At 37.8% G+C, this 18,291-nt stretch overlaps 1 protein-coding gene across 2 annotated transcripts in view; it reads left to right on the forward strand.

The window, feature by feature from the left end:
• The window catches only part of GALNT2 (polypeptide N-acetylgalactosaminyltransferase 2), a 97,338-nt gene that overhangs the window by 74,550 nt on the left and 4,497 nt on the right, over positions 1-18,291 (forward strand). For both annotated transcript variants that reach the window (XM_082481616.1, XM_082481617.1), the window contains exons 8-14: positions 68-155; positions 3,890-3,977; positions 4,526-4,629; positions 10,394-10,520; positions 14,609-14,701; positions 14,906-14,989; positions 16,731-16,857. In XM_082481616.1, the coding sequence (XP_082337742.1) occupies positions 68-155; positions 3,890-3,977; positions 4,526-4,629; positions 10,394-10,520; positions 14,609-14,701; positions 14,906-14,989; positions 16,731-16,857 (711 nt within the window). The remainder of the gene's footprint in view (positions 1-67; positions 156-3,889; positions 3,978-4,525; positions 4,630-10,393; positions 10,521-14,608; positions 14,702-14,905; positions 14,990-16,730; positions 16,858-18,291) is intronic.

Below are 18,291 nucleotides of genomic sequence, written 5' to 3' on the forward strand. Positions count from 1 at the left end.
TCATCCTGCCTGAACCTTTATATATTGATTTCATTATTTCAATATTACTTTCTAATATTTATTTTAGGACAAGACCAGAGTTGTGTCTCCTATTATTGATGTAATTAATATGGACAACTTCCAGTACGTGGGGGCGTCAGCTGATTTAAAAGGCGGTATGTACCTGTACTGGAATACAAATTTTTTTAAAAAAAGCATCAAGTATCAAAGCTCATAATCACTGCAATTGTGGAATGGGCACTTAACGTACTGTTCTTCCCTTTTATATATCTAGTTTAAATTCTATAGGTCAGTTTTTTTAGGCTTGACTTTTAATTGGCCTTATTGTCTTCTGGTTTAAAACAGTTCATCTTTATTATACTAATTCTTACAAGTTTATGCTGCCTTTTTCCAATGTGCAGTACTCACTTCAATCTTTGTAGGATTGTGTAAATGTGTTGGAAGCAGCTTATGGCCAGAGCTTAAGATTCTCTTTTTAGATGAAATAGGCTTTAATTGCTCTCTAGCTTAGAAGCCCATCAGCAATGCAGTGCCTATGAGTTTTTTTCAAGATGCTGGTTTGCTTACAAAATTTAGCTCTTCTGAATAAGCAGAAAGGTTTGGAATGTGTTTAAAAATTAAATGTTTTTGTTAGCCATGACCTGTAATTGTGAAGAGAGTAACATATGACCTTGAAAATTTGTAGTATTTATACCTTTACAGTTACAAAACTTCCTGCTAAATTGAGTTTAGAAGTAGTACAGTTTCACTACGTCTAGCTAGTGTAAACTGTTGACAGCAAATAGTAAAAAGACTTGTGAAGCTCTCAAAAGAAAAAAAAAAAAGTCCTCCCCTTGCTTTCCTTGCCTTTTTTCACTGTAAGCAAGAATCTAGCATTTAAAATAGCTGTTCTGTGTCCCCCTCCCACCCTTTTTTTCCCCTGAAATAATTGTTCCCACAACCCTGGAAACCGAACTGTCTGCACAAAGATATAAGGTGAGCCACAATATAGAAATTACGCAGTGCTGTTCCCACAGTGTTTCAGCTTTTCCTGAATGGCTGAGGAAGGAATAAAACAATTTTGAGCTCGTTCTGTCAGTTACTAGTCCCTAACTGACCACCAAGCATTGTTCCAGTAGACTAAAATAAAAGCAATATTTGCATAATGTCACATATGCTTCAATTTACAGTCAATGATCTGGAGGTGAGAGGTTGTATATCCTTTTAATTAACGTTCTGAAATAACACCTACAGTGCATATATTCATAGTATGCTAATGGATAGTTCTGTGCTATTATCTGTGTGCCGGCTTTATTAAAACCCTAGGGCTTTTACCCAATCTATTCATTATGCCTTGAGTATGGAAATCTCTATACCATTATGTGGCTTTTATTGTTGTCTGCAGTAGGAGGAGGAATTCTTTCATTGAAACCTTCGATTGGCTCCTGCAGGGTTCATGCTCTTTAATTCTTCCCAAGTGAAGTGGGAGAGATTGAGAGATCATTTCACTTGTTATTGCTTTTCATGCTTCATCTTTGGAACTATGTTTCCCAATTTTTTTTTTTTTTTACTTTTTAGCCCTCATTTTGTTTGCTCGCACATAATAGAAATAGATATTTTTTTTATTTTCTTTTTAAAGTGCACAGGGTCTCCATACTTCTGGACTGAGGAGTGAGAGGCTCTCTCTTTTTTAATCTTAACAATAGAAATGTTGCACATACCAGTGTTTAAAGCTATTAGGGGGTCTGTTGAAACGTGAATAATATATTTCTCTTCAGTTCCCAGAGGACGGATTACCATGTTAGAGGCACTACGGCATTTGGCATCAGGGGACACTTTCACTGGGGCCGAGTCTAAACATGAAGACCAAACTATGCTTTCAGCCTTAGATACAGTATCTGTGTGGCTGAAGCATGGAGAGTTGAGACAGCTGGTACAGCACTTGTGCCTGGTCTGTTTTGAAAGGGCTTAATCACCCAAGACAAGCAACCTAGCAAATGCTACAAACTTTTAAAAACGGACAGGGATGAATTACTTCCAAGTCTGGCTAATACTAAATCCATGCACTTCATGTTACAAATTTTTTTTTGAGGGGGAATTTGCAAAAATGTTTATGCTGCCCTGAGAAACACTTTAATTACTGGAATAAACTGTAGTTAACTGAGATCTAATAATTTAGACTATGCCTATGATGCAGTTTACACTGGATAGAATTTCATATTGGATATGCACTTGTGTTTAAAAATACTCCTTTTACAGAGTTACTGATATTATCTCATTGAGCGCAGATTTTTCCCAGAGTCAGTGAAAATGGAGACGGAAAACCAGTTTTTATGGGTACACAACTTATACACTTGTTCAGAGTTTGTAACAGAGTGCTGTGTTCCAAAAGAGACCCCTTGTGTTCACTGGAGTATACGTAACACTCTCTACCCCTTCTGCTGGAGAACAGTAGGTATTTTCAGGTTCTCCCAGATGCAAGTAATTTTGCTGGGTATGTATGAGGAAATGCGACTTTTTAACTGCATGGAAATATTGGAGCTCATTTTTCTTTTCATGCTGGAGGCTTTGCAGTACTAACGTTTGTAGCCATTTTACTGTTTTGCTACTTGGAGTTTTGGAGTAGTTAGTCTTTCACTTTTACAGTGCAACGCTTCATGAAATACTCAAATGTGGGGAGAAAGAGTTGGCACGCATGAAAGACTGTTCAGGATAATTTCTGTATTGTGTTTATGATAATAGCATGTGAGTTAAGATGAAAACAGTTTAGTTTTCAACTCTCTGCAACAATCATTACTATACATGTTTATGGATGCAGACAGACAGTTTGTAGGACTGTAATTGTTGTCTGTTTACCTTAGCTTTTTCCTCACTTCCCCACAAAGAAATAGCTTTATCTTTATGCTGGAGAAAACTATTGACATCTGTGCACCAGAAATCTGGAAATCATTCATTATATGACCTCATAGGTTCAAAATGTGTTTTGGCAGCAGGCAGTCTGTATATGGTGGTTTTGCTAGGTGTACTGGGAGAGGGCTATGGACCTTTTGTAGTTTTTTAATAGATGTTCGTGCTTATGGGCATAACTGTTATGAAAATGTTTCCTATAGGAAGTTTGTCTTATACTAGCTGTGTAGTGTTGCCTAAAGGAGTTAATTCAAATGGTTGTCAGGTAGAAAGCTGCTGTAGGTCACCTATTGGTCTTGTCTATTCTAGTGATCTTTATGCGTTTCTGTGCTTAATTCACAAAAGGACCAGACCAGCTGTTGCTGTGTGTGTACATACATATATGTACATACATGAGGGAAGTAAGATTTTGGTGCTGTAGCGCTTGCCTCAGGTTTAAAAAATGATGCACTTAAAGTATGCAGTGGGAAAGCAGAAAGTTAAATGAATGTTGATAAGTGGGAGCTACATAACCTGTTGTGACCTTCATGATACAAAACCTCTGCTGATAGAGGAGTACTGAGAGTACTGCATAAAGCCTGTGTAAACATAAATGTGATGTGATCCTTTGGTAAGAGTTGAAATGCAATTGTACAGTAAAGACTGTTGGGAGCATTTGAAATGGCTGGGAGATCTTCATATGGTGTTCTGTTTGATGCAAGGATATGAGACATTGGATTCATATATAAGGCTTTTGCTTTGTCACTTGTTGACTGGGTTTCTTACTTACTAGACGGCAACAAGAGAAATCAAAGTTATTTTGTGCTTGAGATTACTCTTTTTTTTTTTATTATTGTCCTTTCATCTGGACTCCTACTTGTTTGTTTTCTACCCAGAAGTTTGTACAAGTTTAAATTTTTAATTTAAATAATAGTTCCCAGTGTTTTCAGTTAACATTATGTTACTAAAAGTTGAATGATGACCATAATCTTTTTAACATCTTACTCTAATTTTTTTCTTGAAGGCTTTGATTGGAACCTGGTGTTCAAGTGGGATTACATGACACCAGAGCAAAGAAGAGCACGGCAAGGAAATCCAGTTGCTCCCATAAAGTATGTCTGTACCACTGCTTCTCCCTCTAATAAATTGTAGTTTGCAGCTGAACAAAGTTAGAAATCGCCTTCTCTGAATCTGACAGGGGATCTTTACTATAGCTTTCATTAATATTGAAATTTTGTTCATATTTATGTAGCATTATGACTCTCAGAAGTAAATTGTACTTGAAAAAAATACTTTAAAGCACACTAGTAGATTATTTCCCCTTAACAAAATGTAGATGTCACTTTGTTTAAAGTTGGTATGTTTTGAGGACTAAAGATACAGCATCGGTTTTGATGTTTTATTGCTGGCACAAATTGCCACCCCTTACATAAGGAACTTGTGAGCCAAATGGAGATTTGGAAACTGCCTCAGAAGGTGGTCGTAGCACTATATATGCTGTAGAAATGTGTGCAGACAACATTTGAAGTGATAGATGTAAAATTGGTTGCATTTGGAAGCATTGCAAATTTTTCCAAGGAGGTATTAACCTTGAGGTGCAAATAATAACTACCTCCCAGTTCATGGTTCTGTAAGTATTTATTTTTTCTTGTCTATTTAGGACACCCATGATAGCTGGTGGGTTGTTTGTGATGGACAAATCCTATTTTGAAGAACTAGGGAAGTATGACATGATGATGGATGTTTGGGGTGGAGAAAACTTAGGTATGTATATTATTTACCTTCGGATCACTCTTGAAAGAAAGCAGGTTTCATCATTGCCTTTACTGTCACGGCGTCATGGTCTCCTTGATTTTGTGCGAAGAGGGCTAAAACCAGAGTTTTTAGAGGGTTAAAACTTCACATGCATTATTGGCAAAATCCAAAATGTTTATTTCAATTAAAGGATAAAACCAAGGTAGGAATTACAGTGTAAATATGAGAGAATAAACGTATCTGTTCATTAAGCCATGAAGTTTCTGTAACAGAAGTTGGCTGATAAAATAAAAAAAATTAGATAGGCAATTACTTCCAAAATGCTATCTTGTTTAAAAGTCGCATCCTTATCTAAAGTTAAATATTAATGTATTTTAATCAATAAATGCTGACAATTTTAAGGCATGTTTTAAGAAGTTGCTGAGATTTAATCATGAAAAGTAGAACACAGGAGTTCATGAGTTTAATGTTCTTACGTACACCTTAAGAAATCAATTAGAACTTGGCTGACTGAAGAATAATCTATTTCTTAACATTAATAATGCTATACCACCTGGCATCTAAACCTTGTGAGTTTTTTAATTTTAATCCCTACTTTAGCCCTGTAGGATAACTGTGGTTGAGAAGGCATTTTTGTTGTAATTCCTTATGTTCAGATGTTAAGTGAGTAGGATTTAGGGAAGAGGGAGGAGGGACTGAGAGAACTTGTGCTTTAGCCATTCCTTCTTTGACCTGGTGGTTAGATCTGGCTTTAGTAGGGTTTTTTGGTGCTTTGCATTACAGTATTGTACAAAGTTTTTGTCCAGTTAAGACTAGTGTACTTGTATTAAAACAAAAAAGATTTAGGAGGCCCATAACCGTACAACTTCTCAAGACTTCCAGTCTGTCATTAATTTAGTTGGGTTTTTTTTAAGGGTAGGGATGCATCTCAGACATTCTAAGTAGTGTGTTTTTAGGACCAGTTCTAAGGACAGAAACTTCTCTACTGCACGTGCTAGCTGCAAAATCCTAAAATACCTTGAACTTGTAAAAATCCAGGAGTATTTTGAGTTACTGATATATGCATATTCAAGCATATGCTTGACCTACAAGTAAATGTCTGCTTTATACAGCACACACAGTATGGAGACATGGTAACCAAATGTTTATCAGTCCTGTAAGGAACTTAAAGGCCTTCCTATGCAATACTTGAAGAAAGCTCTTATGTATTTTGAACAATTACTTTGTGTTTCTGTTTTCTCTCTACTATGGCTGTATATTGCTAAATTTTATTAATATGAACATAATTTTTCATTTTTTAAATTTTCTGGACAGTCATTGGATAAACTTACTACAGCAATACTTGCATTCACTTTGAAAAACCTCTTTTGCCACTAGAGCACTTAAACATTTGATTAGCTGCAAGCATGTACTTGAGTGACCAATTTTTTTCTGAAAATTTAGCATCTGCTTTGATAATTGAGGCCTTGACTGCCCGAAGGGGCACAAGCAACAGCTCTGCACTCAAGGTGAGAAGACTGCATGCAAAAAGCTGTTTGTGTTGCTCCTGCTGCATTCTGTTCCCCCTCCTCCATGGGAAGGAGGAGATGGAGACTTTGGGGTGCCTTTACTCTCTGAAAAGGCAAAGTCAGTCAATACAGCAGACAGCTAATGATTTTTTCATAGCTGCCAGACTAACTGAAGATGAGTAAAAATCATGTGGCGTATGATTTTATTGGCAATAATTGACACATGCACCAGATACTGGAAATCTGTGATGTGCTGTTTAAAATTCAACATGCACGCTCACCAGGCCTCTTTACTCTTGAGCATATCTCTGCATCAAGGGCAAGTGTAGGATACTGCACCTGGGGAGGAATAACTCCATGAATCAGTACAGGTTGGGGGCTGACCTCCTGGAGAGCAGCTCTGTGGAAAGGGACCTTGGTGTCCTGGTGGACAACAGGATGACCATGAGCCAGCAATGTGCCCTGGTGGCCAAGAAGGCGAATGGCATCCTGGGGTGCATCAAGTAGAGTGTGGCCAGCAGGTCGAGAGGTCATCCTCTCCCTCTACTCTGCCCTGCTGAGGCTACATCTGGAGTATTGTGTCCAGTTCTGGGCTCCCTGGCTCAAGACAGACAGGGATCTGCTGGAGAGGGTCCAGCAAAGGGCTACAAAGATGATTAGGGGATTAGAACATCTCTCTTACGAGGAGAGGCTGAGGGACTTGGGTCTTTTTAGTCTAGAGAAAAGAAGATTGAGGGGGGATCTTATTAATGCTTACAAATACTTAAAGGGAGGGTGCCAGGGGGATGGGAGGAGTCTTTTTTCAGTGGTGCCCAGTGACAGGACAAGAGGTAATGGGCACAAACTTGAACATAGGAAATTCCATCTTAATGTGTGGAGGAACTTCTTTCCTTTGAGGGTGGCAGAGCACTGGAACAGGCCTCCCAGAGAGGTTGTGGAGTCTCCCACTCTGGAGACATTCAAAACCCACCTGGACGCCGTCCTGTGCAACCTGCTGTAGGTGACCCTGCTCTGGCGGGGGGGTTGGACTAGATGATCTCCAGAGGTCCCTTCCAACCCTGATCATTCTGTGATCAGCGGCTTGATGTTTCATGCAGATAACCTGCTAGATGGACTTGCAAAATAATTCTATGTTACATCTATGCTCTATAAAACTTAGGATTTTTTCCTTCAAGCATGTACAGAGCAGCTGTTATATGAGATTTTGTTCACGTTAGTATAGTCTCAACTTCACAAATTTCAAGATGGGCCTGCACTATTTTCCCTAAATTAGCCAAGAGACAGCTCTTGCTATGAAGATACAGTGCATTTTCGGTTTGCTGCTAAATGCGACTGACACATGCTTGCTATACAAAACATGGATCAAGGTTGTTCAGTCTTGCCTTGACCTCCTAAACTCTCATTCTCGGAATGTTTACAATGTTTTTTGATAAGCATAGGAGGATTGGAGTACGCTGGAGAACTGGATGGACTATTAGAAGGTCTGGGTCTAGTTTGAAAACCTAGGCTTTTCTTAAATTTTGCTAAAATCAGGGAGCAAGTAAGACATTCCCTGTCTTCTATGTTGATGGCACACTACAATAAAAAGAGCAAATCTGTTGAGCGATGTAACATAATATCATGCAACTGAGGGATGTTTGACATGGTGTTTATGCCTCTTTAATGAAAAACTGTGTCCACTGAAATTGTTACAATAGTAACATTTCTTCTCCCACTGTTTGAGCATGGGAAAAAAGATGTCTTAAGGAAATTTGTGGGGTGTTTTTAAGTTTTAGTTTCTGTAAATTCCTTTTTCTCTAAAAAATCCATGCAGGCTTTAGAAGCCATGTTGGTGCAAATAAGAACTAGTTTGCTTCTGCCTATTTACTAGTCCTTTGCTCTCTTTTCCAAAGAGCTATTTTTCATCATTTTCACCTTTTTTTTTTTTTTTTTTGAGAATCTTCAGAATCTAAGGTGCTGGAAAGTATACATGTAGGTTTACATTTCTGGGAATTTATGGAGGGAGAATTAATCAAATTAATGTATAGAGTAGAGGAAGCAATGAACAATGAAAAAAGTTCACACAAGATATTTCTGAATTACTTCTTAAAAATACTTTTTCAATGCCTACATACATTCAATAGATGACAGTGACTTTTTGGATTAAACCTTCAAATGAATCATTTAAAAAAAGAGAGCGCTTTAGGCATGCTGCATACTTAGGCATGCTGCATACTTAGGCATGCTGCATACTTAGGCATGCTGCATACTTAGGCATGCTGCATACTTAGGCATGCTGCATACTTAGGCATGCTGCATACTTAGGCATGCTGCATACTTAGGCATGCTGCATACTTAGGCATGCTGCATACTTAGGCATGCTGCCCTTCATTTTTAACCAGAATCTCACTTTACATCATTTCAGAGGCATTTATTTCCTCATACTTGAAGTCTAATACTAGATTTCAGGCATTTAGTCTGCACTTGCTTGTCTAATGCAAAAGCCATTATCTTTGATCAGATCTCCCTGTCTTCTTTCACTAGGCTGTCCTCAACAAGTGCAGTATCCCCTCCTATTGGGCTAATAACTATGAACTTTCTAGCAAAATTCCATAAATAATGCTTCAAAGTGGTACAAGAAAACTATTACTCCTCTACTTTCACAATTTGAGAAGTATGGGACCAAATTTAAGCTAGACATGGAAAAGCATAAAGTCTTCTATCTATGTTAATTTATTCTGTTAGAAACATAGAATGTTACTAACTTGTTTAATAGAAGCGATGACCAGTCATTTACTGTGATTCTCTTTTTTTCTTAAGTTCAGAATAAGACGTGTAAGAATGAAGTCAGTGCTGTGAAAAATGTGTAGAGAAAATGTCATGTTCAGTTGCTTTAAAAAAATACTTTTGCCTATTTGCCCATGTTAATTCAAGTGGAAAATCAAGACCATAAGTTACTAGCAAAGACAATATTGTCATCAATATTTTGGGAGGATGATTTGTCTGGAGATTGGACTATGTTGACTGTCTAGGATTCATGAATATGCCTAATTTGCCCTAACGCAACAGATTTTATCACTGAAGTAAAACAAATAGGGAAATGATGCTTCTAAAAACAAAGGCCTTTCAGGAGAAAGGCAGTCAACTTGCACTGTCAACAGCTGAAATCACAGCACCTCTCTCTTTTTTTTTTTTTTTTTTTTTTTTTTTTTTCTTCTGTGGACAGACCATCAAGAAGACATGCTCACTAACATTTGGTGTTGGTTTGTTAAATTGGGGAGTTTTTTAAATTTATTTTTTGAAGTAATGCTATTGTTATGACTTATTCTGTGTATGTGGGAGGAAGGCTTCTGGGTGAAGGAGTGGTACTTAGAAGTCATAAAAGGTAGACACTGACTTAAGTTAGACCTGCCTATTATCATTATTTTTAATCTGTGGAAAGATACTGAAAGACTATGGAGAGGCTTGAAACAAAAGGTAACACTCAGTAACGGGTAGCAGCTGCTGGACTAAAGGGGGAATCATCAAAACTGAAACAATGCTACTGGAAGCACCATTCTTACTGTGCTTATTTGGAATGAATGAGGAAAAGCCCTCTGTCAGCACTAGGTGGCTTCTGCTGTCAAAGGTCTAAGTTGAGAAAGGTGTATAATTATTTCTAGACCTTCTTGTCCTCACTAGCTGGGTCAGCTCACTAGATTGGCTTAGAATTGTACTGTCCATAACCTTCAGTTTACAGAAGTTGCTTCTTTATTCAGTCTGTCTTCAAATAAAGCCTTAACTTTCTGTAACTCCTTCCATGGCCAGTGTTTGGGAGTGTTTGGTTATCTGCTATAGTAAGTTAACAGCTTGATTCTATTGATTGTTTTATCATGCCTTGATTTTGTCCACTGTGTTATTCCATCTTTGGCTAAAAAATTCTATTACAAGCTATAAGAACATTAATCTATCTGTAAAGGGTACGTGCTATCGTTTACCCTTTAAATAAAGCACAGTAATAGTACATATACACCTAATTTACTCTGGCAAATTGCAGGGTGGTTTATGAATTTGGGTAATCTTGGTAACCTCAGATAAGAGAAGATATACAGATTTGTTTCCCAGTTAATATGATTTTCTCCTGAGCTCGGAGAACAAAAAAATGCTCGGATATGCCTTTGTTTATCCTAGAATTTCTCAGAAAACCATCTTATTCTTCTCAGCAATAATCACTAAAAGCCTCGTCTGTAAGTACGCTACAAAATTACGGTATTTTGTAATGTTGGTCTTTCGTGTTTATATTTCAGAGATCTCATTCAGAGTTTGGCAGTGTGGTGGGAGCCTTGAAATCATCCCTTGCAGCAGAGTGGGTCATGTATTCCGCAAACAGCATCCTTACACATTTCCTGGTGGGAGTGGTACCGTGTTTGCAAGGTAACTGTTAAGACAAGTCTTCAGCTAAATAGCAATGTTTTGGATTTCTTCAGATGATCAGCAGGTGGCAGTAATTTCATTTTAAGGATTTTTTTCTTTAGAAGTATTTGCAATATTATCTAGTATGGAAAAATATTAAAAGGAAATTAATGACTTTGAGGCGACTATGCAGATTGAGATGATAACCTGAAAGCTGAAAAAGGGGAAACTTCTAGTAGGCACAGCCTGAGAATCTGGAAAAGAAGGAAATGCTTAGCTTGGCGTTCTATCAATTTTGAGAACTTTGTGTTTATTTGGTTTTAAAGGAGGCTTTATTCTCACAACTGTCTCATAAATCTTTGTTTTATAGAAACAGTTTCATCATTGACTAAGAGCCAGAATACATGAAGTTATGAATATGCTTTGCTTGCTTTTTGTTTATACATGATCAGTATGTGATATGTAAATGCTTATGTAGACTGATTCTGGCATTTGTGCTGGCCTGTTGGCAACTTCATTCTGTATCATATTTGCCTTTCATGTGCTATACTTAAAAATGCTTTTTCTCTAGACCTAAGAAACTGCAGCATTAAGGGCTTAGATTAATATGCCTGTTAATTTTGCTGTTTATACAATATGTAGTAGTAGCTGAAATACTGAGCTATTTCCTCAGTTTCTCCTCTATAGAATGAAAATAGCAATTCTGATTAGTGTTCACAGTGTTTAAGTAATATGGATGAAGGTATTGCAGGAGTGTATAGTGGATGTTTTGACCAAGGCTCTATCAGTTGTACCTGAAGACTCACTGTAGGTTTTGGTTTAGAGAATTGAACTTGATTCTCGGGGGGCTGAAGAAATACAAGTCTCAGCTAAAGGTTCTGTGGGTTAAGAGCTGCAAATAAATTTGTTTATTTGTCCTTGAAGGGATATGGAGCCCAAACTCTGTTTAACATAAAGCAATACAGCACAGATGTACTTAAATTCATAAAAATGTTGTAAGCTGCTGATATATTTGGACTTGTGTTTCACCTTAGATTGAGGAACCTCCTTAGCGTGCAATTCTTCTCATCCATGCTGGTTATGCCACTAAGATGACTCTAATGAATTTAATTGTTTGCTAAAATAAAGTCAGTGTCTTGTTTCTTCCAGTAGTTACAGTAGGGAATTTTCTGGTCCCCTGTTTTGAGATCTGTATTTTATGCTGCAGTGAAAAATGAGTAACAGTACTTATAGGAGAACAAAAACTAGCAATGAAATAGACATCTTAATATATCACATCTCTATTCCAGTATTTATAGTGTGCATCAGGAGGGTAGAATGATCTACCATTTAAACTGTATTCTGTAGGCTTAGGATGCAACTGTTACAGTTTCATGGTAGGTTTTAAAATGACAAAGTCATAACAAGGAGCATGGTTAATAAAAATAAATAAATATATAAACCGTGCAGTTTTCCCACTCCTCTGCAGCTTTTTCATCCTTGGGCTGCTGCCAAGATGCTGCTTTTCTTGTGATGTAAATTTACTTAAACTTAAACATAACCCAACTGAAAAGTAGAGAAAAGGTGTGGCTATATGCATGCAAGGATGCAGCAGACATCAGAAATGCATCATATTAGCAGGGATTCAAGAGTCTGCATTCATACTGGGATTAAAGCTTTTAGACTTTGTTGTGAAGTCAAATCACCATTGTGGTTTGATCACTTAAATGTCCTGACAATTACTGTGACAGTGTGTTTTTTTTTTTTTTTTTTTTTAAAGTTGCGTTGTGTTTTCCAGTCATTTGTATTCAAAACGTCTTTGAAAAGAGATCCCATGTGTACTTGAATGGCGAGGACAGCTGAAGCCTGTCTTACGCTACTTACATCTCTTTCCAGATTTACCTTTCTCTGCAAGTGGCTTATTACCCGAGTCCTTAGCTGTCCAGTTGTCTCAAATTCTGAAATACTATTAAAATTCTTTGTTTCGTTGAAATTATTTTTGAATTGACCTAGGAAACTTGCATATCACTTGAAAATGGTGTTGACAAGTTGCCGTATATTTGAGGGTTTCCTCATCAGTCAGCTTTCTCGGGTGTCAAACCAATGTAACAGAATGCCTTAAAATCAGTTTTAGCAATGAGAGAATGAGAAACCTAAGGTAATGGGATACCCTTGTAATACAGGTATTATCAGATATGTGTAGGACTGTGGTGCCAAGAAACTTGATGCACGGAATCTGTGCTAGTCTTGCAGTCAGCACTTGTTAGCTTATACCATCATCTGTCCCTTGGCTGTATGCAGTTTGTTCTGGAGTGCTCTGGGTAAGCGTCTGATTTTTAGCTGACTAGTCAGTATGCACAGCCTTTTGGCAGCCAAAATAAATTGGTGATTCTGGGTGAGAATCTGGGGGCCCTGTTTCATGAGAGGGGAGACCACATCCTGGCTCTGTGGCGTGGGCAGATACAGCTTTTTTCTGGCAGGATTTGTTAGACCAGTATGCTCTGCCTTAATACACCACTGCAGACGAGCTAATAAACCTTGCAGACCCCAGTCTGCTCCATGCAAATCTACCTCTGATCACTTGGTGCTAGGTTTCATTAACTGTGGCGCAACATTAAGTGCTGAGTGGACCCTATGTTGTGTTCCTCAGTACCCTGCCACCTTTGGGGTCTTACTGGTTTAGGTAGTTCTCAGCATCTCCACAGTTTCTGTACTTGTGTCGCACTTAAGCCTGAACTGTTCATCCCTGAGTATGGGGAAGCATGATGCAGGCATGCATTATGGCCTTGGAGGTGCTGCCTTTGGAGTTGTTGAACCCTGGCAAACTGAATAGTTCCTCTCCCACCACCAAAATCTGCTTGGCCTGCGGGAGCCAAGCTGATTGTGCTGAGCAAGCAATAGGGGCAGGTGCTGAGTGGCTGGCTGACCCTCGTACAGGCCTGAGAGACTGCAAGTGAAGATACACTGAAATAGCTCTCTAATCTGGATTGAATGGGATTTTGCTTATAAAAAATTTAAAAGAATCTTTGTAAGGAAAAATCAGTCCTCAAACAAACAAAAAAAATAGACGTCTGTCTTGTGAGTTTTTTCTTCCCCATCTCTTTCCTTCTCAGCAGCCTGCAAGAAGAACTCGCTTTATCCTGACTATTTTTTTAATCTTTTGAATTGGAAAATCATATTAAAGAAGTTATTGGCTGACCGAGTTTACTCGAGTTGCTTTAGATGAATTTACTGCTAAATGTAAAATAAGTTCCGAGCATGGCAGTTGCAAGTGAAATAAGACTTAATTTTCTAAGCATAAAATTACCAACAATGGAAGTAAATGAGGTTTTCCATCCTCTGGCTTCCATGTAAAAGGCATTACCCTCTGGCAGTCCAAAAGGAAATTTAAACACACCAGTTACATAAATACAGGAATTTTAGTTGATGTGTGTGATTAGAAGTAAAGAATTTGGGCTAGTGTTTTTCACATTTATTGCAATAATTAATCTCTCTTCAATTTTAAAGCATGAAAAATATTTTCTAATTATTGGATCCCTTCTGTTACCTAAGCTACAGCAGACTTGCTTGGTTCATAGCCTTAAATGTCATGACAGCTTATGTCTTTTTGGAGCTTTGAGTGCTCTGCTGGTAGGAATAGGATGAAGAATGAAAATGTCTTGCCTATGTTAGCATATCTCTTTTCAGAAAGGTATAAGATTTATTAATAAATATTGCTAATTATTGAGATTTTTGTTTCCAATTAGCTTGCTTATCCAGGCAAATACTCACTGAATTTGGCTTCTGTCAAGTTACTCTTATAAAAAGAAAACAAACAAACAACAACCTAGCAACTTCCATGAAGTTTGCAGAAAGAACTCCAAGATGTGTATTAAATTCTGGATGAAAAACCTGAAGCAGTGATGAGTGTGGAAAAGACATAAATTTCATTTCCATATGCATTGATTTCAGTTATATTACTCTCTAATTGTTTTCTGTTACTTGGACCTTTAATAGGGAATCTTCTGCATGGCTTGAAGCAGCTGACTATGTGGTACTAGGAAGGATTAAAATCACCCCAAGGATAAATGACATGGTTTAATTGCAGCTAGAAAAAATATAACCTGTGTGTTTCATATGATTGTCCCTAGAAATACACGCAGGGCAGCAGAAGTCTGGATGGATGAATATAAAAATTTCTATTATGCAGCAGTGCCTTCAGCCAGGAATGTACCTTATGGCAAGTAAGTCACAAGTGCTTCTTTGCCCTATTCGTTTATTCCTGATGACACAGCACCTTCTGAGGTGAAAGCAGTGCTAGCTCTCATGTGTTATCTCTCCAAGATATAGTTGTACGGTTCTACTGTTCTTCAGTTTTCTGTGTGTTCCTTAATGTACATGACGACAGCAGCCTCACTTTGAAAACTGCTTCTTTTTTTCCCCTCCAGTATTCAAAGCCGAATGGAACTCAGAAAGAGACTTAGCTGCAAACCCTTCAAATGGTATCTTGAAAATGTTTATCCTGAGTTACGGTGAGTTTTGGCTGAATCAGAGATCGTATGGATTTCTCTTTTTTTTTGCCCTCCCCAGAAATCATCAGTTTCTCTTTTTCCTTCCTAGAAGTAAAGGATGTTTTTTAATTTATTCGTGCGGGCTCATGCAGGCTTATTTGCTTTTGGGTTTTATTAGTTCTGTTCTTAAAGAGACATTTTTGCCCTAGTAAGCTCCTTTTTCTTTTTCTACTTACTGCAACGACAGCTGCAGGCTCAGACAAGTTTTCTCCAAAATACCTGCTACTGAAGTTAGTCATCTGCTTTCGAGCCATTTGCTCAAAAGTGCACTGTTCTGTATCCTGTTGCCATCGATTTAAAGCTTGTGCTGTCACCAAAGCACGTGCTTAGTTGAGTGAGGAGACTGAATCTCACTACAGTACAAGTAACGGGAGTCAGCAGGCAAGAGGGCCTTGTGCATTTGGCAGGCAGGTAGATGCCTAAGACTCTAAGAAACTGAATCTTCTGCTCTTTCTGTTTCTTGTTCTCTGTCAATGGGTAATCTTTAACTTTTGAGGGGGTGGGGGGAGAAGAGGGAAATGAAGGGTAACATTGCGAACAGTTTCTGTAATATGAGTGTATCCTAACTAATGAAAAACCCTTGAAGAGAAATAATATTTGAAACAATATTTTTGTTCAATAACTTATTAATAAGTATGTCTGTCAGATCTGAGTCTAAAAACCAGTTTGTCTGCTGTCAACCTAATATTGGTAGTGTAATGGTAAGATACTGTGTGTGGCTTATAAGGATACTTGTTTTTTTCCTGGGGGCACTTCATGTCAGTAGAGTCAGGTAATTGCTAGTGACATTTAGGCTTGGAATGCAAAAGCACCAGCCATTACAGCCCTAGTGAAACACGTACAGAACCACATGTACTAAAGAGTCTCGTAAACCAGGATGATGCTGAGGAAGTAAGTTATTCTTTATTTTTCTCTTAAAAGTGCCAGAGGATATTTATTTTTGTTTGATTTGTCAGAAAAAAATGCATCTTGCAAGCACTCCTGGAAAATATCCTGCCATAAGTGTTACTGAAGTGTAATGTTGTCTTACTCTGTGTCATCTCTTGTGTGCTTATTCTGCTGGATTGAATTATTACGCTTATCTTATAGTCTGAAGTTGAAAAGGAGCTAACATGCCCTTGTCTTACTGTTTGACATGAGCTCATGGACTCTACCCCACAACTGTGCTTTGAATGGATTTGCCTAAGTGTTTCCATACTATATGAGTATACTTTATGTGCAACCATTAGAAAATAGAGATCAGCAAAACACTGATTTTTTTTTTTTTTTTTAAAGTTCCTAACCCCTTTTCTAATACTTCAGTTAAAACCATCTGGAAAAAATGTAAGATGTCATATTTCTGCCACAAGCTAGCTAGGCTGAAAGAACAAGAGGGCTTGATGACCTTAACTGATAGCATTTAAGCTTGAGTGACCTTAAATGATGATGTTAAGTCATCTTTAGTTTGCTTTTTGTGCTGAGTTTGTATGTTCATCCTCATTCTTTTGTACAAGTCTGTTTGTATTCTGTCCTAAGCTTGCAAGTTTACTCATGTTTGGTCAGTTCATGAACAGATAATTGCCTTCTGATGATTGAAATTTCCAGATAGTAGTCATCACTCTTGTTTAACCTATAATCTTAAAAATACTCTGAGTAAAGACAAGGAGTTAAAAAAAAATAATAAAGAAACTGCATTAAGCAGATATTTCTGGTTTTATTTTAGGGTACCTGATCATCAAGATATAGCTTTTGGGGCTTTGCAGCAGGGTACCAATTGCCTTGACACTTTGGGCCATTTTGCAGATGGTGTTGTTGGAGTTTATGAATGTCATAATGCCGGGGGAAACCAGGTCTGTATGCCACTAATATTCTTCCCACAGTATGTGATATTTAAATTAAAAAAAAGTTAAAATTTTTAACTCAAGCAGGTACTGTGTGCTGGTGATAGGAAGGTGAACCCAAATCAGCAGATTGGTTATTAAAACAGATTGGCTAAATAACTTCTCCCTCAAACATAATTTTGCATTTTCAGGATTAGAATCTAAGCTTAGAGATTCATTCAGTGTACATCAGATTTTCCCCTTCCTTTGTCTCTATTATTTGCTTTTACACTAGAGGCCAGTACCTTCCTTCCCCGGAGCTTTATACTTGTATAGAAAGCTTTTTTCCAACAAATTGGTGGTATTGATTTTTTTTTTTTTTTTTGGGGTGGGGGAGGAGGACTTTTACTTAAGAAAAAATTTGGATTATATTAAGCATATTGCCTAAGGTCAGCAAAATAGGGCACCACAGTAAAGGATTCTTGTATTAGTCGTTTCCAATTTGCAGCAGCAGGGTATAAAAAAATCTGTCTTAAATCCCCATTTGGCTCTTCTAGAAAACAGAGGTGCCTAAATGTCATAATCCTATTCACTCACAGTAAAGGGAGTGTTTCAACAAATCCTTTCTAATCCTTCTCTTAAACTAATTGTAAATGTGTCAAATCTGTAAATGAGAACATTAATTATTTCAAAGAATCTATTTATGCAGTTGTGACAGTTATAACGAAATCTATGCATATGTGCTCATTGTTTTGTGTGGTGCTTTGTCATTAAATTCTTTTCAGAATCAACCTTACTATAAATCAAATGTAAGATTAATACTTCAAGTACATCTGTTTAAAATAGAATGCTGACCAATTACAAATCAACTGTTAAATGAGTGTCAGAATTTTGCTCACTCTGATTTAAATTAGGGGAGGAAAACCCTAAAATCAGACAAAGACTGAAATAAAGGAGTTATTTCCTGAAGATGTATCATGTTGGAGAAGAGAAGGCTCTGGGGAGCTTTCCAGTATCTGAAAGGGCACCTACAAGAAAGCCGGAGAGGGACTTTTTTGAAAGGGCATGTACTGATAGGATGAGGGGTAATGGCTTCAAACTGGAAGAGGGGAGATTTAGATTAGATATTAGGAAGGAATTTTTCACTGTGAGGGTGGTGAGGCACTGGAACAGGCTGCCCAGAGAATTTGTGGGTGCCCCATCCCCGGAGGTGTTCAAGGCCAGGCTGGATGGGGCTTTGAGCAACCTGGTCTAGTGGGAGGTGTCCCTGCCCATGGCAGGGGGGTTGGAACCAGGTGATCTTTAAGGTCCCTTCCAACCTAAACCGTTCTATGATTCTGTGTTGATTAGAATGCATTGCATCATACATTTGAGATATGCATCTTTTCTCTATCACTAAAGAGAATATATATGGGGAGGCTTTTTCTATTACCTTTATGAAAGTACAGTCATCTTTTCAGAACA

Source organism: Vanellus vanellus, assembly GCF_965231255.1.
Source record: "Vanellus vanellus genome assembly, chromosome: 3".
Lineage (NCBI taxonomy): Eukaryota > Metazoa > Chordata > Aves > Charadriiformes > Charadriidae > Vanellus > Vanellus vanellus.